This window comes from Peromyscus californicus, unplaced genomic scaffold, assembly GCF_007827085.1.
Source record: "Peromyscus californicus insignis strain IS unplaced genomic scaffold, ASM782708v3 Scaffold_17__1_contigs__length_78620276, whole genome shotgun sequence".
NCBI lineage: Eukaryota > Metazoa > Chordata > Mammalia > Rodentia > Cricetidae > Peromyscus > Peromyscus californicus.
The window spans coordinates 63,299,685-63,319,543 of record NW_026294469.1 but is presented as its reverse complement, the minus strand read 5'-3'; the positions used below and the strand labels follow the sequence as shown (position 1 = coordinate 63,319,543).

The 19,859-nt window shown below is 48.0% G+C and overlaps 1 protein-coding gene across 2 annotated transcripts in view; it reads right to left on the bottom strand.

Annotated features, from left to right (window-relative positions):
* Myo5b (myosin VB) overlaps positions 1–19,859 on the bottom strand; it is a 291,674-nt gene that overhangs the window by 30,143 nt on the left and 241,672 nt on the right. For both annotated transcript variants that reach the window (XM_052742546.1, XM_052742545.1), the window contains exons 22-29: positions 17,931–18,164; positions 11,619–11,703; positions 10,303–10,436; positions 9,129–9,248; positions 8,034–8,171; positions 4,295–4,360; positions 2,378–2,617; positions 1,336–1,436 (exon numbers count right to left, since the gene is read on the bottom strand). In XM_052742546.1, coding sequence (XP_052598506.1) covers positions 1,336–1,436; positions 2,378–2,617; positions 4,295–4,360; positions 8,034–8,171; positions 9,129–9,248; positions 10,303–10,436; positions 11,619–11,703; positions 17,931–18,164 — 1,118 coding nt within the window. The remainder of the gene's footprint in view (positions 1–1,335; positions 1,437–2,377; positions 2,618–4,294; positions 4,361–8,033; positions 8,172–9,128; positions 9,249–10,302; positions 10,437–11,618; positions 11,704–17,930; positions 18,165–19,859) is intronic.

Sequence of the window (19,859 nt, the reverse complement as noted above, 5' to 3'; positions counted from 1 at the left end):
ATCGGAGGGACTGCACATGGGACTGAAGTGTATCTGGAGTCTTCTCAGAATTCTAGCCTGAACTCAGGATATGTACACATTTTCTAGGTACAGATTTCATCAAAATTCTAAAGGGATTCCACTTGACCACATATGCAAGACACAATTTGTATGTATGTAAAGCTCTCCATTACAGGTCAACCACAGGAAAGGGCACAGCAAATCTCTATCTTCACAGCACCCTTGTCATAAGGGGGTGCCTGTCTGGGATCCCCAGCATCACAGCCTAACTCCCCTCCCTTGCCAGTAAGTCCAGCTGCTTTTCCACTTAACGCTCGCATTTGCAGTAATTGTAAAACTTTCTCAAAGCTGAGGCTGGCACAAAACCAGAAGAGACAAACTTCTGTGGTGCCTAATGTGGCAGATGTTGGGGACCCAGGTCCCCTGACTGCTCCTCCTCTGGGCAGCTGCTCTTTCTTAACTCAGGTTCACTATTGCTTGCTGAACTTCCTGAGCGTGGAGCGATTGTAAGATATAGTAAAGGCTATTTTTGTCTCATCACTGCCACTGTTATTGAGGGGAGACGGCAAAATCTGGGGCACTGAGCAGCCCCTGGAAAGACCTAGATGGAGGACTAGACTCCTGACAGCTGAAGGGAAGAACAGAAAGAAGGCTGGGAGCAATTTCGGTTCTGAAGATCAGAGCGATAAGCCCCACACGGCTGTCAGCTTGCTTTCTAATTTAATACTACCCGTGCTCTTTTCGCTCATTCATCTCACGCCTTATCTCCCACCCGAGAGAATTTAAGATGACTGGATCTTGACTCCGGCTTTAGCCCAGAAAGTCACCTTCATTCCTTCCCTTTCTTTAGGGAGCACTGGGGACGGGCTACATCTCCCCTTCTGGTTTCCCACGTCTGGTGGGGGTGGGGTGGGGCAGCGCAGCCCGGAAGCCAGGCCTCCTGATTTTACCTTGGCTCGGCTCTAGGCCAGCGGCGTGCCTAAAATGGCTCAAAGCTTCTGGGCCTCAGTTTCTTCATCTGCAGAAGAGGGACTGCAGCAGCAGATCTGGACATCCTAAGCCCTTAAGTCTTCAGAGGAAGCAAACTCGGGCTGTGCTTACAGCATCACCCTGTGGTAAGTTCTGAAGGGTCCCTGTTTCCAGCAATGCTACACAGATGTTTTCCATTGGCAGGTTTCCAAAGGGCCTTCCCTTCCAACAAATAATTCCCTGATGTTGGGCAGATGGCCAGCCCCTAAGGGACAGGTTGTAACCTGCTACGCTAGACCACAGCCCCTCCTGTCGCCAGACTGCCTAGCACTTTCTCCAGGTCCAGCGAGGTGGGTCGGGCCCTACCTGTTCGTCTGGCAGACCCCGTGATAGGCCTCAATGGCATCTTCCTGGTCCACATGTTTCTCACTGTTGGGCCAACTTGTTCTGGCGTTGATGTTCGGCTCCTGGAAGGTACCAAATAAAAATTAGCTCTGGTGGTACAAACAATGTCTAGGAAATGGCTTTCTAATATCGAGGTACAGAAACGTGCTTTCGGGAAGAGAGGGAGACCTGGAGACACAAACAGCTGTGGCCATCTTGGGTAGAGGGACACAGTCTTAGCAGGGCCCGGCTGCGAGGCACCGAGGGCAAGTAGTGGGGCAGCTGACAAGGATCCCGGGAGGAGAAAGCACCCACAGCAACAGGCATGGCCCAAGTCTCATTACTGAAGCCACCCCAGGGTCCACGTCTAGAGTGGTCTAGTCTATCAGAGCCCATTGGATGACTCGAGTAACCCCTATTCCCTCCTTCCCACTCTACGATCTGTCCTAGAAGGTGAGGACACCAGAAACAAACAAGAAGAGGACCCACCCCTCCGGAAGGGCTGAGAGAGAAATCCCTCCAGAGACAAAATGAACACTTAGGGGCAAAACAAGACAAACAGTCACTATGATTATGTGTCTTGCTTCTTTTGAACATTTTCTTCATTAAAAATAAATAAATTTATGTATATGTCTGTTCATGTGAGTACAGTGCCCGTGGACGCCAGAAGAGGGGCAGCAGATGCCCATGGGGCTGGATTTATAGGCAGTTGTGAGTTCCCTGATATGGGTGCAGGAACTAAACTCTGGTCCTTTGCAAGACCACTGAAGTGCTCTTAATTGCTAAACCATCTTCCAGTCTCCTTGATCACTTTCTTAAATTCAGTAAATTCTAGAAACTTCTAGCTCCATCTCTTGATCACGAAGGTCATGAAGAAAGGGCATCAAATCCCTGTGCTGCTCTCGGAGATCTCAAAGACAGACATCTTGCTCTTCAGGTTTAAGACCCCCAAGACACATAAAAACACAAGCCTACTGGCCCAGTGTCACCCCAAGAAACCCAACCATGGCTGCCACCTCCTTACCATGTGCTTGCCAGCCAGTCGGCGCTGGTCAGCATTCATGATCTGGGTCCTGAGGATCAGCACCTCCTCTTTGCGGACCTCAAGCTCCTCATTGGCCAGCTTGAGCTGGTTCAGCAGAAGGCTGTAGCTGTCTGGGGAGCTGGGGGTGGAGTTGTCCTGCATGGCTTGGTCGGCGACAGCTTTCCTCAGCTCGTTCAGGTCGTTCTTCAGCTTCTTGTTCTCTGACTCAAGTTCTTGTCTCTGCAAGACAGCCAAGGGGCACAGCTTGAGGCTTCCTGGATCCACAGCAAGTTCCAGCTAGCCTGTCTCTTCGCTTGCCTTAACTTTCCCTGTCTGCCAGAAGAGCGACTTTCCGTTTTTAAAGAAGACATACACGGCTCAGGTTCCGATGGCGCCAGTGGTCAGTCAGAACTGGGGATTACTCCTCACCTTGAGTTCTCAGAGAAACGCATCGGATACAATGGCCCTAGAGTATTTGCCGGTCAAGCAATATATATTTTGAGCACATTTGGCCATGAAATTCTTCTTTGTGGAAATGCTCTGTGTGTGTGTGTGTGTGTGTGTGTGTGTGTGTGTGTGTGTGTGTGTGTGTGTGTGCATGTTTGTCCATATGTAGTGCTGGAGATCAAAGCCAGGACAAGTTCTCTATCACCAAGCTATGCCCCACATCAAGCTGACAGTTGTAAGCAGCATGCTGTTAACAGGACTTCCTAAAGCCTTTGTGTGCTCATCTGCTCTGTGACTTTCTAAGAACTTGAAGAAGTGATAATGCTTGTTAGAGTCACAAGAGGACTGAGCAAATCCCAGCGGGTAGAGCCTCTATCATCTGAGCAAGACGCCAAAGCTGAGTCCAGGGAGGGGAAGGCTCGTAGCCAGTCGAGTGCCCGCCTGATCCAGGATGACAACACAGAGAAGATGAATGGATCTGGAAGGTGTTGAGCTAAATGATACAAACTGTCATAAGAAGACAAATACCACACGTGAGTCCACCTTGTGAGACATCTAGAGTAGCGCGTAGAGACAGGAAGTAGAATGCTGTCTGGTTGGGGCTGTGGGAAGGGAGGAGCCGAAGTTCTTCAGTGGAGATAGGTTTTTCAGGATAAACAGAATTACAGGGGTGAACAGCAGTGAGCCGCTTGAACATTAGCAATGACTCCTCTCTTACTGACCCTTATATACACTTAAAATGGTTTGTTTGTTTATTTATTTATTTTTGGGTTTTTCAAGACAGGGTTTCTCTGTGTAGTTTTGGTACCTGTCCTGGATCTCGCTCTATAGACCAGGCTGGTCTTGAACTTAACAGAGATCCACCTGGCTCTGCCTCCCTCTGGGATTAAAGGCCTGTGCCACCACTCCAGGCTGACCATAAAATTGTTAGGACAGTAAAATTTATGCTCTATATATTTTACCACAGTGAAGAAGAGTTGGGAGGTGGAAGGAACAGGAAGGACTCAAGGCTGTTTTTCTGGGCAATGACTATTAGCAAACTGTTCTATTAGTGACCAGCAGACTGCTGACAGTGCCTCATTATGAAGTCTTCAGGAGGGAGGGCCTGCTCTGATGTCCCTTCCCTCCTCCTTGGGCCTGAAGTCTCCACTGCTCTACTTCGCCCTCTCCTGCCAACTCAGCATTTGCCACTCAGGGAAACCCTTTGCCTTACATCTGGATAGGCTGCAAAGTGGTTTTACTCCTGTGGCCACATTTTATTTTAACTGGAATCGTTTCAAGGAGGAGAGGCACGTGTGTCTTGGTATAAATACAAACTCCCCTCCATTTCAAAGACGGAGATGTGAAAGTGTAGGGATGCAGTCACTTGCTTATCGCTCTACTGATTAGCAGACTGGCGCTGAGGACCCAGTCTCCTGAAGCCCGGCTACGTCATCCGTCTACTAGCAGGGAATAGCCAGCCTTACTTACCTTCAGACTGTTGTAGGCCAGGTCGGCATCCTGGTCCACATCGATGCCATTGTTTTGTTGTTCCATCTGCACAGGAAGGACAGAAAGGTGAGCACAGACCACAGGGCACATGCTCTGCAGACATGTGTGATGGCAGCCAAGCTTTCTCTACTTTTGCATGGATAGCTGGCAACCTCACGCTCCACAGGTATATTCCCCACCTCCCTCAAAAAGTAGCTCAGTACTCGGGCTACCATGAATTCCCCCCAAAACAACTCCCTCCTTCCCCACTGTATTACATGGTCCCCACAGATGCTGACAGGTTCAATATGTATAACACTATGTTTGTTATGAGTTAAATTATACACCCCCAATACTTTTAAGTCCTAAATTCTTCTCCCTGTGAATGTGACCTCATTTGGAAATAGGGTCTTAGGAGATGTAATGAAGTGAGTCCTAATGCTGTAAGAGGAAAGAACAGACAGACGAGATGGCCATATTAATATGGAGGAGGGACTGGAGTCAGCTACAAGTTCAGAACATCAGAAATCAAGAGAAAGGCAGGAGGTTAAGTCCTCCCCACCACTTACAGGGGACAGCCACATCCAAACCCTCACTTCTGACTTCTGGCCTTTGGAAGAAGAAATTGTTGTTAATAAGTGGCTGATGTGGTGGTCTTTTGTTTCAGCACCTAGCTATAAAACCTGAATATTAATGCTCTTCTCATGTTTTGGGGGTGTGCACTCACGGGTCTGTTTCCCAGGTAATCCAAAGCACCTTGTATTGAACTGAAGCTACTTCCTCTGTGACCTTCTAGTAAGGCAGCTGGCCCACAGTAGGTATGCAGTACACATAGCAGACGTCAGAATGCCAAAGCTGGTGGCTCTGGGCAGCAGTAACTAGCGTAACAAGTCCACCAGGCCTGGGGTCAGCCAAGGACTCCTCTGATTGTGTGGCAGCCATTAGAGTTGAATTGGCTGTTGAAAAGGGGGCACAAACAACTTCCTAAGTGGCTAATTGTTCAGAGTGGGTTTAAGGGGGGGCATCCCTGAAGAACATGGGTCTTTAGAAGTAAAACCTAATAGAGTGCTTAATAAGATTACCCAAGTCCTAGGAACCTGAAGTCCAGGTAAGGCTAGCATTGCTGTGGATGGACCAAGGTACCTGGGCTTTAGAGTGAGCCTCTCCTGTAGCCTCTTCCAGATGAAGGGCATGTACATTTGCCACACTGTTTCCTTCCCAGTAAGCCGGGAAAAAGCCCTGCCAAGGTACCAACTTCTGCCTTGCCTCCCTCCATCACCAGTGGGCCAGGGGATGTGAATGCCTGGAGACAGCACTCCTGCTGCTAGGTAAGTGGCCTGCACTTGCATTCTGTGTGGCACAGATTTGCTACACAACCCCTCTACATGTTGAATACATTAGATTCTTACAGAAAGAGGATCGTGTAGTCATACCCAAAGGGCCATGTAAGTCGTCTAAGTACATGGTCTGTCAGAATCACTGGAGTGGACAAGGTTAATTGTGCCAGGTAAGGGGAAAAGGAATTGGATAGACGGAAAAGTCTGTCTAGCAGTCACAGAGGCCCCACTTTCACAGTGGCTTAGTCACTCCACATGGATGGAATATTCCAGACACCCCAGTCAGGCTATACTGAGTGCCTGGCCTCTAAGGCTGGGTGGGGACCTGGGTTCTATCTCTCCAGGTGGCTTAGGATTCCTTTTGAAACCAAGGGAAGACTCAGAAACTCGATCTCTGGAAGTTTAATCTCAGGGGATGATAGAGGGTCCATATTATTTCCTGTTCTACCCCCCGTGGGCAACAACATGCAGGACACAGCCCATCGGGCTTGCTTGCTGATTATATTCTGAGAGAGTCCCTTTTTCACTTGGTATCCAGGCAAGCCAGCTCTGAAGCCAAGCTTCCATTTCTGAAATGGGGAATCCAGAAATCATGTCTTTAGATATAGGAGAGTACCGAGGAACTTCTATGCTGGGCATATTTAATGCCATCCTTTTCATACACATAGATCACCCATGACTTACGACGGCTGACTTAAAATCCCTTGACTTTAGAGGCACAAGAGCAACTAACGTTCACCAGAAATTATCTTTCGTTTTGACCTTTGATCTTCTCCCAGGCAGGTGATTTGCTGTATGAGCCTTACTGGTGCAACAGAGCAATGGCAACTCTCTGTCCCCCCACTGGTCACAGGGTGAGCAGCCAACACCCTATGGGTGTGCTGTTGCTGAGCGAGTGTCTGGAAGATTGGAGGACTAGAGGATATTTTAACTCAGGACATCTTCAAGGTACAGCAGGGTTTCTTGGGATACATCTCTAAGAACATCTGTCCAGTATTTGGTTTATGTTTGTCTGTCAGGACAGCTTTTCCTTATAGTTGGGAGAGTTGTTTATGCACCAAATGCGTTCACTCCCCACTCTGAACCTAATCTACCTGAGAGACTTAAATCCACCACCAAGATTTACCGCTTCACTTACTGCTAATTAAGACAAAACAAAACAAAGAAACCAGACAGTAAAAATATCCCCAAGAATCTGACAGCAAGCCACACCAGAGTCTACACCACACCTGACTGGAAAGGGAAGAAAGGTGTTATGAAAGAAGAGATGGGGTACAGGTGGCGGGGGTCAAGGGTGTGGGTAAGAGTGTCAAATCCCAGGATTTTCAGCTGAGGCCTGAGGACAGATCGGCTAGTGATATGACCCAGAACTGGACTTAAATCCCACGAGAAGCATTCCTCACAACTTCAAAGTAAGAAAACATGGTTCTTATGTCCTGTACTGCTAGAGCCAATGGCTCTCCGATGTGTGTGCAATCAGTTCTGCATTCACATCCACACTACAACATTATTATTTATCATACATTTACATTGGGCTATGTCCCAAACACAACTCAAATTCCCCAATGGCCAATTCAAGTTTTTCTCTTGAATTTTTACCTATCTTAAAAAAATATACTGTACACTAGTGAATGTGTGTGTGTGTGTGTGTGTGTGTGTGTTTGTGTGTGTGTGTGTGTGTGTGCGTGTGCGTGTGCGTGTGTGTGTCTGTCACGGCTTGCATGTGCCCATGGTATGTGTGTGTGTGGAGGTCAGAGGACAACTCGCAGGGTTCAGTTCTCTCCTTCCACTACGTGTGTCCCTCGGATCAAAGTCGGGCCATCAGGCTTGGCAGCAAGTGCCTTCGCCGATACTGAGCCATCTTGCTGGCTCTACAGTCTCTTTTGTTAACACACACTTTGTGTACTTGTTTGCTATGAGCCTGTTCCTAGCATAGTTCTACATGTAGCCTAGGTGCCCCACAGGTCCTGGAGACACAGCAATTACTTTTTGGTGTAAAGTTCCACACAGTATTCTTTCAAGATGAGGATGACTTCCACTGTGGTGATGGCCCAGCTGTGGGTAAGAAGGGGCTTCTCTGAGTCAGGGGGTTGAGGTCATGTTAGATTCCAGGCATGGAAGGGTGGTAGACTTTCTTTGCTAAATTTGACTTCTGCTGTATTAGTTTTCTCTGCATCTTCTGCCAGTCCTCCAGGCATGCGCTCCCACAAACTCCCTACAGCTTCCCAGTGGAAATCCTTTGCCCTGGGACACTCAGGGAGTACATCCTGCACAGAGGCAGTGGTGTGGGATGCTCACAGAGGAGCCATCAGGCTCACAGGCTGCCACGGGCTCACAGGCTGACACAGGCTGTCACAAACTCACAGGCTGTCTGTCACAGGCTGCCACAGGCCGCCACGCACCTGAACTTTCTTGCTGTCCTGCTGCTCCTTTTCTAGCTGCACCTGCAGCTTCTTCCTCTCCTGCTCAAGTTCCCGCACTCTCTTCTGCAGCTTCAGGAAGACGGTCATGTCCATCGCTGCCTTCTCTGTACCGATCTCCTGCAAAGGAAGAGGGGTGCACACGAGACTGTTTCCACGGGACAAGTGCTTCGGGAACACAATGCCTGCTGCCCACCTCTGTATCAGCCATCTGTCTCTGCTCCTCCCCAACACCAATCCTTGCCTCCAACACAAAGCCAGTGCCAAACCACCAGTTTTCTCATAGGAAAGCTGGTGCTGCGGGCTTATTCTCTTCTAGATTATATCTCTGTCTCAGCCATTTACATTCCTCCTGTGTGAGCCGCTTAAATGACCGATCACATATTCTAAGAACAAATGGACACAGGCACAGCCATTTTCTTTGGAAGCTAAAAGGGAATTCACTTCTGGAAAATGGCATTACATGAGAGAAACAATCTCAGGACACAGTCCTTCCTGATGAGGGATCACCGTGGCCACCAGTCACCGTAAATGTGATGCCAACAACTACCTGATTTGCAACTTGAAACAATCAATATTTCTCCTGCCAAGATGCCAGGATCTTAAATGCACTGATTTCCTAGTATATTTCTATCCTTTCAAATTCATGTCTGGATTTTACTGTGTGGGTTATGTATGTACACAAATGTGTCTGCTTATGAGTGGGTAATGTGTATGAACACGTATGCAGCCTGTTTTTAACTATGCTGTGTACATGTGTGGCAGCATGATCTTGTTGTGCCTCATGTAATGAGTACTTTGTGCTTGGCCAGCTCAGGATCTGCCTTAAAGAACACAGCCTTGGAGACAGCAGTGCTCATATCTGCATGGAAACAGTATCCACACAAATGCCGGGCTGTACATCTGTGTGGCTTGCACAGTCTGTAAGTCCACTGCCACCCAGTGAACCTGCTCCCAATGCCTGTCCCCTGGACTCTCTGAGCCACCACCAACAAAGCAGCAATCTCTGTTAGGTAGTTCCATGCAGGCAATCAACATGTCCCAGGCAAGACAGCTGTAAACAGTGCCCAGACTTACCTCCACCTGCTGAAGGGCATCCTCAGTGTCTCCAATCTCAGAAGTGGAAATGGAGGGGTAATTGGAATCAGATTCTAAGCTACTTTGATTTGACGGGTTCTTCCTGTGGCCCGGAGTTTGCTGCTCAAGGAGAAAAATGTGACAATTCATAACCAGCTCGTACGATGAGAACTAACTTCTCAAGGAGCAGCAGGCCCTGGACATCAGCCAGCTGCCTCACTTGTCAACAAGTGTGGACAGCACTGCTCCTTGAAACAGCAGATAAATAGCTAGTCCCATGTATGCTAGGCAAATGCTCTACCAAAGAGCCACATGCCCAGCTCTCCCCTTGTCTCTCAAAGCTTTACAACCCACGACACCCAGAAAGTAAGGAGGAACAGCCCTTCATCCAAGCTGTACCCTCTGAATGCACACAGTGTACCCCTTCTCCGTGCTCTTGAAAGGAACGCTGCAACCCTACCCTGAACAGCCTCTCCTTCCACTCCATTCTGCCCACAGAAACGGTAGTAATTAGAAATAGACTGCACCTCCAGGGCTCTTCATTTAAAAAGACCTTTCAGTTTATTTTTTGGCAGCCGGTTTGTCTTTAAGAGTGAAAACCGAGCTTGGTGGAATTTTTAGATTTCTATTTCAGTTCCTATTCAGATTCCTTTCCTGGTTTCCATGCAACTAACTTACTGATGTTGAATATGTATGTCGGGAGGGAGTATTCGTATGGGTAAATAAGAATGTCAGATCTTGAAATGTCACAAAAATATCTTGCATTTTGTCAGAGATTAGGAGACCCAATCAGGCTCCAAGGGTCTCTCTCCATATGTGTCAATGCAGCTGAGGTCACAGCCTACCACACCACTGTCTCAACATTGGAGTTTTCTAGAACAAGGAGCAAGATGACAACATACACATACAGGAAAATAATTCTTAACCTCCTAAGATCTCAATAAGACCTCAGTGTTGAGAAAGGGCATCCTCAGGAAGGGACCACCGGCTGGCAGCTTCTGAACCACAGAGTTCCCATGGGAAAGAAAGAATAGGTGGTCCTTGCACACATGCCTGTTTGCTGAGCAGGGCAGTGACAGAGAGCAAGGGCTATGTAGCCAGCTCTAAAAGGGCAGAAAAGGAAGCCATTTCCACCAGGCAGCAGAACCGCCTCCCTTTCCTTTACGATGGTCACCTCATCTCGCAGGTTCTCATATCTCTGCTCCAGCCGGGAGTATTCCTTCACGAGGTTCTGGTACCTGGACCTCTCCTCCTCCAGCTCCTTCTTCATCAGGAGGTTCTCCTCTACAGAGCTCTGGGAAGATTCAGCTGAAAAGCAGGCATGAGAAGCTGGGTTTCAGCAACTGAGGGGGATCCTCAAATGCGCATGCCCTGCTAGGAGCCTTCTGACTAATCTCCTGTTAAGAGGCTCATCTCATTCTCCTCACCTACTGTGGAGTTGAGGAGGGAGGGGCTCATTATTCAGAACCAAAGGTTCTAACAAGAAGAAGGGTGACCCTGCTCTTAGGGAGGTGGGGAGAGAAACTCTCAATGCACATGAGCACTCCCACCCCGCCCATGTGCCTGCCTCTCTTGTGACAGCTGCCATAAGGACTACTGGCAGCATTTCCAGCAGAAGCAGGCTTCATTCTCAACTCTCATAATCCTGATCTTTCAGGTTCTCGGAGACGGGACCAGAGATGATATAGGGAGAAGCGGGCTAGGAACCTACGAAATTCAGATGGGCTTTATTCTCTTGCCAACCTTGTATCCATAGTAACGGAAGGGAAGCAAATCATTTTTTTTAAAGGGCAGTTTGAAAGCATCTCCTATTTTCACAAGATCTTAGGCTAGTGGGGGGCTGTGAGGTTGTGATGCTCAGCTGCCCTGTGAGATGGGTGAGGACCCTAAGGATGGGAGGTGATCTGGTTACAATGAGCAGACAAGAACTGGATTTATGCACTCCACTGTCCCCCCTCAGACAAGTGAGTCACAGGGGTGGGTGGCAGCCTGGAAGTTGGTGAGCACTTGAGAGAGGCTCATCTAGGGTCTAATCAAAGATCCTGTCCTTCAGCACACAGCGTGACCGTGTGGTAGGAGACACAGGTGATAAGAATGAACAAGACAAATGTAAAAACACGCATGGGTGCCCAACTGTGCTGAGCACCAGCTTAAGCACTTCGCCTGTGTACCTTGCTCACTTCTCCCACAAGCCCTGCCGGGTCTGTCTTTCCTACCCATTTTCAGATGGATACTCGCACAAGGTCACAGGGCTGTGTGCAGCAGTGTCATGCTTTGAATAGGGGACCTCCTGATACCAAGTCCCATGCATGGTTTCACACATGAAGAACATGTTCCCCTTTCAACAGACTCTCCAAAGGAATGTCACAAGAGGATGTTAAGATTCACCCTCCTTTCCCCCAGCTCTCCCTTAGTAAGCCCTTCCTCCTCTGCATCATCTAGGAGGCCAGGAAACCAGGAAGAGGAATGTAAAGCTGATTTGGAGCTTACCTTTTGATTGGCGCAGGATTTGGTTATTAAGGTGCTCCTTCTCATCCTTCAAGAGAGCATTTTCATGTTCCAGGTCTGCAACTCGCTGAAAGAGATCAACAGGTAAAACAAAACCCAGAAAAACAAAACAAAACAAAAAACTCTTCGCTTGTGTGATAGAAGAAGAGGAGGATCCTTCAGAGGAGATGGAATTCTGATAGGTCATGGGTAAATGCCCTACCTAGGAAAACGGATTCAACCAAAGCTGTTTTTATTCTGAAGGGAAATTATGTATAGAGAGAATCCAAGTTAAGCAAGACAGAGTGGGTCAAACTGCTTGTGGTCACCTGGGACTCACAGAGACCCCCTAAAATGTCTCACAGAGACCCCCCCAAATGTCCATGCTCAGCTCACACTCCTTATTGATGAATGCACAGAAAAGAGAGCCCTCTGTACTTGTCTCTCTTGCTGAATCATGAGCTATCAAATCTGAGTCTTGGGAAAGCCAGAAGCTCACAATGGTCATATCATCTCTGGTCTTTGTCCCATCTGCCCTCCCCTGCCTCACTGGACCAGTGTTCCAGATTCGGAGATGGGGAGACACATTTGGTACTGACACCCAGATCTAATCCCAGCATGTGGCTCCTGAGAATACTACCAAAGGAAACATGGGGTGATGGGAATCTGGTGGGTCACCAGTAAACGCTATACTTAAGAAAATGGATTCAACCACAGGTGATTATGGCTGCAAAAATAATAAATAAGTTAAATAAGAAAAAAGGCAACATTAAAGAAAAACCTAGGACTTCTGAAGAGAAAAAATTGTGATTATAGAAATATTTGTGTTTTTCTTAAAGTAACAATGCAGATTAATGTTCTAAAAAGACTTTGAAATCATTCTTTAGTATTAAGCATGAAATAATGTCCAAGTGACCCAGAAATCCCACTTCTAATTATATACCCCAGAGGAATAAAAACCTAACCTTCATAAAAACCTATACAAAGGTGACTATAGCAACACTACTCATAGTAGTCAAAAGTAAAAACAACTAAATGCTAATCAACTCATGGCCCAATGGCATAGCCCTACAATGACTTAGTATTTAGCAATAATTACTAAAATACTAACTAGGGCCAGTGAGGCAACTCAGAAGGTAAAGGTGCTTGCTGCCAAGGCTGATGACCTGTGTTCAATTCCTGGAACCTACATGGTAGAGGAAATAGGGACAGGGTTTCTCTATGTAGCTCTGGCTGTCCTGGAACTTGCTCCATAGACCAGGCTGGCCTTGAACTCAGAGACCTACCTGCCTCTGCCTCCCAAGTGCTGGGTTTAAAGGTGTGTGCCACCACCACCCCAGCTTGGGAGTAGACTTTTGAAAGTTGTCTTCTGGCCTCTACACACAAGCTATGGCATGTGTGTACCCCTCCAAGATAAATAAACACAATAAAATTAAAAACCAAGTGTTAGATCCATGAAAAACATAATGCTGGGTAAAAGAAGCTATCCACAAAAAATGGCATCTGTATGATGATGGAGAGAAGCAACAGTTGCATGAAGGTTAGGGGGTAACCAATCACTTTCTGTTATGACGAGGTCTTTTCCATTGGAGGGATTCAAGCTGGGATTATAAATCCATGACTAAGACCACAGGCCCTGAGGGGGAACTTACAACAGTAAGCCTTGCTAATTGGTCACGCTAGCAAACTACCTTCTAAATACTTATGTTTACATCCACAAATGTTTGTTTCTCACCACTTTGGTTAGAGAAGCTTCTTTTTGCATGGGCAGTGGTTGATGCAGATTCATAACTGGTCAAAATGCCAAGTTTAAGTGATTGTCAGTGCTGGCTGTGGATGGGTCATCCAAAGCAGATGCCTCCCCACCTCCCCTCCTGGCCCCCCTGCCTAGCCAAGGCTCAGGGAACACCAGAGAAGAATGGGTGGAAAGAATGGAAGAGCTAGAGGATGGGGAGGAGCTCTGGAAAATGACATGACATGACCGTGGTTACCTGCACAAGATGAAGGCAGTCGAAACCCCAGCAGGGATGGGACAGGGGACACTGAGGTTCCATCCTTGGTGGAGGAACTATGGACAGCTGATGTCTACTCAGGGAAGGAGAGTCACTCTCCTTTGAGGACATGGCCACTGGGAGGTTGCCCATGCCTCAGTGGATGATCTCACAGCCATGTATGTATGGGCAGCCTAATTGGACTCACAAAGTTATTAAAAACAAGAAAAAAGAACACATGAAGTTTTAGAGTGTGGGGCACTAGGAGGAGCTGGAGATAGTAGCAGATGGACTCAAAGAATAAATTAAAACTATTCCAAAATCTAAGGGGTGAGAGGCTGGTGAGATGGTGTGTTAGAGGGAAGGGTGGTTGCCACCAAGCCTGATTACCTGACCTCAATTCCAGATAGAAGGGGAGGACTGACTCTTAAAAGTTATCCTCTGACCTATGCACACACACATGCACACACAGTGATGACAATGATGTTAAATATTTAGGCAATGGAATTTTAACACAAAAGTTGAAATTAACATCCTTTGGATATGTAAGCAAATTGGAAATAATGACTAAGTCTCGAATCTCCAGGATAGTCCAGGGCATGTGTTCCAGTTCATTACCCAGCTCAAAGAGCCTTTAATTCTAAAGACAGAGTTGAGGTTTCACAGGTTACAGCGGTTCCTGAGATCACAGAGGACTTCCAGGTCTGACCCCATCTCTCTGCCAAATCCTTACTCCTCTTCTCCTCCTGTCTGCTCAGTACCAGCCACTCTAGAAGTCCTCATGGCTCACTCTTACCTCACTCAGGGGTCTTCTTAGAGAGGCACCTCTGGCTGTCACATGTGACCCATGCCCCGCTACCCCTATTAGCCACTCTTCATCCCCCTTGCTCAGCTTTCTTTTATAGCACATGGTGGATAATCTCAGAAGGACTCCCGTCTCCACCTTCTGTTTCCTAAGATGCAAAGGACCTTTTTGATTATTATTTTTGTCTCACTATGTAGAAGAGTCTCTAACACACAAGGCACTCGATAAACACCTGTTGCATGAAGGACAATGACTTCTATCATTCTGTGGCAAGACCTGTCATCCTCAGAGATGAGTTAAAGCCCTTTCTAGTAACTGCCAGCCTTTTCATGAAGCCACAAATCCTGAGCCAATAAAATCACAACTCTGAGTACAGCAGGTCCAAGGATCCCTGGGCTACCCCTTGAGAAGACTCAACACATGAGAGCCCTGTACTCTCTCCAGTCGGATGCCTCTGCTTCCATTCAGCAAAACCTCAAACCTAAGGCCATATACTGGAACCACTCAAGGAAGCCAACCAATCAGCAGGGGGTGGTTCTGTGACTGACAATGTGGACCAACACACAACCTGATGCACCAGCTGAAGCACTCAGGACCTGGAACCTACTAGACACCTGGAAAGTGCCAAGGATGCCTCAGGGTCAAGCAGTTGGCTGTGGGTCACTTTTCCCCTCCCACTGCACCCTTGTACCAAGGTAGGCTCTGTGAAACCTTCAGAGCACATTCTGATTAGGAGCTTGTGGTGGTGTGAAAGAAAATGGCCCCCAAAGGGAGTGCCACTATTAGCAGGTGAGGCCTTGTTGGAGTAGGTGTGGCCTTATTGGAGGAAGTATGTCACTGTTGGGATGGGATTTGAGGTCTCCTATGGTCAAGCTACACCCAGAGTCACAGTTCACTTCCTGCTGCCTGTAGATCAAGATGTAGAACTTTCAGCTTTCTCCAGCACCACGCCTGCCTGTATGCCTCCATGTTTCCTACCATGATGATAATGAAACTGTTAGCTACCCAAAGTACGGGTTTTCCTTTATAAAAGTTGCTGTGGTCATGGTGTCTCTTCACAGCATTGAAACCCTAACTAAGACAGAGAGCTATTGCCTCCATGCCAATGGCAGCCCAGGTAGCCACCTCCCTTCTAAGTAACAAAGTCACACAAAAAAGCACAGCTGCATAAAGGCAGCCAGGGAGGGATGCTGAGACTTTAAGAAGGAATAGAAGGGACAAAGTTAAGAGCCTTAGTGAGGACTTCTCTATGGAGAGGCTGAAGTAATATCTCCCTCTGTAGAAAATGATAGGCTGGGTGTGACAGGGGCAGCTCCATGCTCTGTGGACACAGAGATGAATTCCTGACTCCTAAGGGCTAAGGCAGCATAGCCATGTGGCCTACTAGGTAAACCATCAGAGGTGGCAGCCCTTGGTGTTCCAGGATGCCAGTTCCAATACAGCACTTGCAGATTCTGCTGACAGGAACATCAAACCCATTAATTAAACATCCGCCGGCCGCTGGCTCCAACTCTGTGCATTGCTGGTCTCATCAATCTCACTCAATGCAGAGAAAGCCCCTAGACACAACCAGAAGGAGACCAACTGTCTTCTTATTCAGCATTTGTTCAGGCTGGATACTGCCTTTGCTAAATATTAAACCCCAGCCAGGCAGACACTGGAATAGAAACTGGGAACCAGGCATCCCTTGACCATTCTCCAACCACTGGAATAAAATATTCCATAGACCGTTAGAGAAAGGAGAATGTCTGCTTTCCATTTTCCATTTTTCCATTTCCTAGAAGGAGTGGATCTCCCCACTCAATGGATCATTCTATTCTAGTGTCTTTTGAGGGTTGTTAACATAGGCTCATATTTCATTTGGAGTTAGAGAAGAGGGTTTTAGCTAGGTATATTGGTGCATGCTTTTTATCCCAGCACTCAGGAGGCAAAGGCAGGAAGATCTCTGTGAGTTTGAGGTCATGCTGATCTCCATAGCAAGTTGTAGGCCAGCCAGGGATACATGGCAAAAATCCATCTCAAAAGATGGTGTGGGCGCCGGGCGGTGGTGGCGCACGCCTTTAATCCCAGCACTCGGGAGGCAGAGCCAGGTGGATCTCTGTGAGTTCGTGGCCAGCCTGGGCTACCAAGTGAGTTCCAGGAAAGGCGCAAAGCTACACAGAGAAACCCTGTCTCGAAAAACCAAAAAAAAAAAAAAAAAAAAAAAAAAAAAAAAAAAAAAAAAAAAAAAGATGGTGTGGGGAGAAGGTATCTTTGCTCCAACTATCCCCTTTCTTGTAGTGCCCTGGACTCTTTTCTTGCCCATGCCAAGCTCTAGTTGTATTCAATCTCTGGGCCAACAGGTAGGTGACAGCCATTTTTAAAGGAGAGCAGGATGGACTTGGCTTCTCTGGCTTTGTCAAGGAAGTTTTTATACAATAAACCCTTACCTACCTTTGGATGGAAACCCAGGTATTTTAGGTGCTCTGAGACACCAATTCAAAATTTTTGTGGGAAGCAGGGAAAGGAAATGAGAGTCCATAATTCTCAGCTACAAGGAGGGCAGTGGAAGAGCCAAGGACTACAGAGCAGGACTGAAGTCTTCTGTTCAGTTTAGAAAAGCACATAAAATCACATGTGTTGGCTATTACAAGTCCAGAAGCAGCCTTAGAGATGACCAAGGCCATGTGCCGACACGGGTTTATGTATATACATACACACCTACACACGGGCACTATGACTAGCAGGGGTTCTTGCTCACACTTGACAATATGGAGTTGGGGTTAGGGTTAGTTATTTCTATGTCTGTCCCAGTTTCAGAGCTTCTCTTCCAGCACTAACCAACACCGACTCTCTCCTTCGTCAAGTTCTCAACGACTCTGTATGGTAGAGAGATACTAAGCATGTGGACCATGCACTATTTTTCTTCTAGTTGGGTCATGGTAGAGATGGGGGAGAGAACAGAGGTGTTCTCAACCCATAGACAGCCCTCTAGTGTGGGACTTCCCCTAGTTAGAAGAGCTATCTTGGGAGTTCAGAAGAGCTTCTTCGCAGCTGAACATCTGGAGCAGTGGAAACATCCCCAGGAAGTCCCATTTCATGGACTTGGGGTAAGCCTTATGAAGTAGACTGAGAAGTCAGGCTACACACAGAGCAGACCCCTGAAATATACAGATTTCCTGGTGGGAGCGATGGCTACAGACTGCTGAAGCCCCAGAACACTTAACAGCTGTCATCTCTCTCATTAAGAACTAGATCTGGAGAGCTGACCTAGGAACTGGCTCTAGCCTTTAAGAAAGATGAGCAAAGAAAGACAACATTTACTCTCCCAGCGGAGCCAGGGATTAGCTAATGGCAGCCACTCAATGAACACTTGCTCAGGAGTAGACATTTGTTGTATGACCCAGAAGCACAGCCGCTTATCAAGTGAAGAAGGGTGGGCTGGTCTGTGGACACAAGGCCTGGAAATCAGGGAAATTTCCCAGCATGAAGCCCGCCCACCAACCCTTCGCCAGCCCTGCTCCCTGGGTCCATGCATACCTTTCTCAGCTCGCCATTCTCCCTGCTGTGGGCATCCTCTAGGACCCTGCGCTCCGACTGAGCCTTCTGTAGTTCAGTGCGCAGGCTCTGCACCTCCTCCTGCAGCTGCAGGCTGGCATCAGCCTCCTGGTTCTGTTGGTAATGTGCCAGCTCCCTCTTCAGCTTCTCCACCTCCATGGCATGTGTGGAGGTGACTGCTGACAACTGCTCTGTCAGAGTCTTGAACTCTTTGTTCTGTAGAGAGCATCGGCAGATGTGGGAGAGGATAAAGAAAAAGACAGGGTTATTGAGTCAGGAAAAAAATGTGAAGGCCACCAGAAAAGGACTTCCAATTAAATCTCAGAATCATCACATGCCCAGGCACTCTCCTGCCATCTCCCTAACATTTTAAACTTCTATTGTGAACCTGGAAGCAGAGGGGGACACAAACAGCAGCACTGACATTGAAATAGTCCAGGGAGAACATGTGAGCACTCACAGAGTAGGTTTTCTGGCTGCAGCAATAATGGAGGCAGCTTTCTGGACCTGCAGTCTTGGCCTCTTAGGGTTCCCCCGGCTTTCACATCAAGCCCTCCTGGCCATGGACTTACCGGCACAAAGAGCTGTAACCTAATCCCTTCCTCTGAGACAAAGGACCCCTTCAGCATCCCCTCTTTCAAGGAGGCCCTCCAAGAGGCCCCAGGGTCTCTCTTGTCACCTGTCAACATGGCTCACACCACACAGCTCTCACCAAAGAGACTGACATTTGACCACACCCACCCATAGACTGTGTTCCCAATCGGCAGCCAACTTGTGTGTGTATCAGGCCCTGAGAACCTGCTTCCAGGATCAAGCTCAGTGTCAATGACGGGCTGGGTGGATGGAGGGCGTGTGGGGCGGAGTGGTCAGGATGGAGAAGTGGAACAGAGGAAGGAGAGCTCTGAATCAGCAGGCCAGCAGCTCTCATTGATTGCTCTTCTTTGCTGTGCTTCACAGGAACACCAGGCAGAACAGAGCCATTGGCTAAAATGCCATTAAGCCAGGGCATCAGGAATCAATGACTAATTCACAGAGAAATTAAACCGCACAGGAACTCTCGAAGAAAAGCTGCTGGCATCTACACAGCAGCTCACAGCTCGAAGTGCTGTGTCTGAGCGTGCAAGCAGCGCACGCCTCATGTACAAGATTCCCCACACTCTCCGCAAGCTCCAGGTACAGCCTTCTCCTCCCTACCTCTGTCTTGCTGTCAGCCTCACCTGGAGAATCCAGAGAAATCCAACTAAAGAAATCCAACTAAGCAGCACTTATTTAGAAAGATCAATACCAGTGTGAATTGCTCACCAGGGTCTGGGTCTACACTGGAGGCAGAGCATCCCTGCACAGGTGGAGGGCATGTTTGGCTGCCTACCCTTTGTCTTCATCTCTGCTCTTGGATGTGAGTTAACTCAGATCGGTTGTCAACTCCCACTGGCCCGGCCTGGGCCAGATCAACAAGGGTAGAGAGGTGGCTGAGTTCCCTAAATGGAGCCGGTTGGAATAGGAAGAGACTACACATGGCGGTAGAGGCAGGGGATGCAGGCACATCTCACCCTGCTATGGCCAAAGGTGACATTTTGGAATGCCGATGTTTCTGGAAGACTCAGCTTTGCTGATCCTGATGCCACTGGAGACCAGACTCAAACCCTGGGGAAGAAGGTCTCTGAAGCTGACAGACCTGAGCTCATCTTGTCCTTAGCCCTCTGGGTGTCTGATCCGGTCACTCACTTTTCTGTGGCCCACTTCTTCCCATGTAAACTAGGGATAAGAGCGATTCCCATCTTAGAAGGTCATTCTTAAGGTGTAGGGAACAAAGTGCTCATCTGGTATGTGCCACACAGTCACTGCGCCTCATTGGCCTGTGTTCTCCATGGAGTCCCTCTGGCTGCTGCTCAGAAGCCTCTGTGTCTGCCA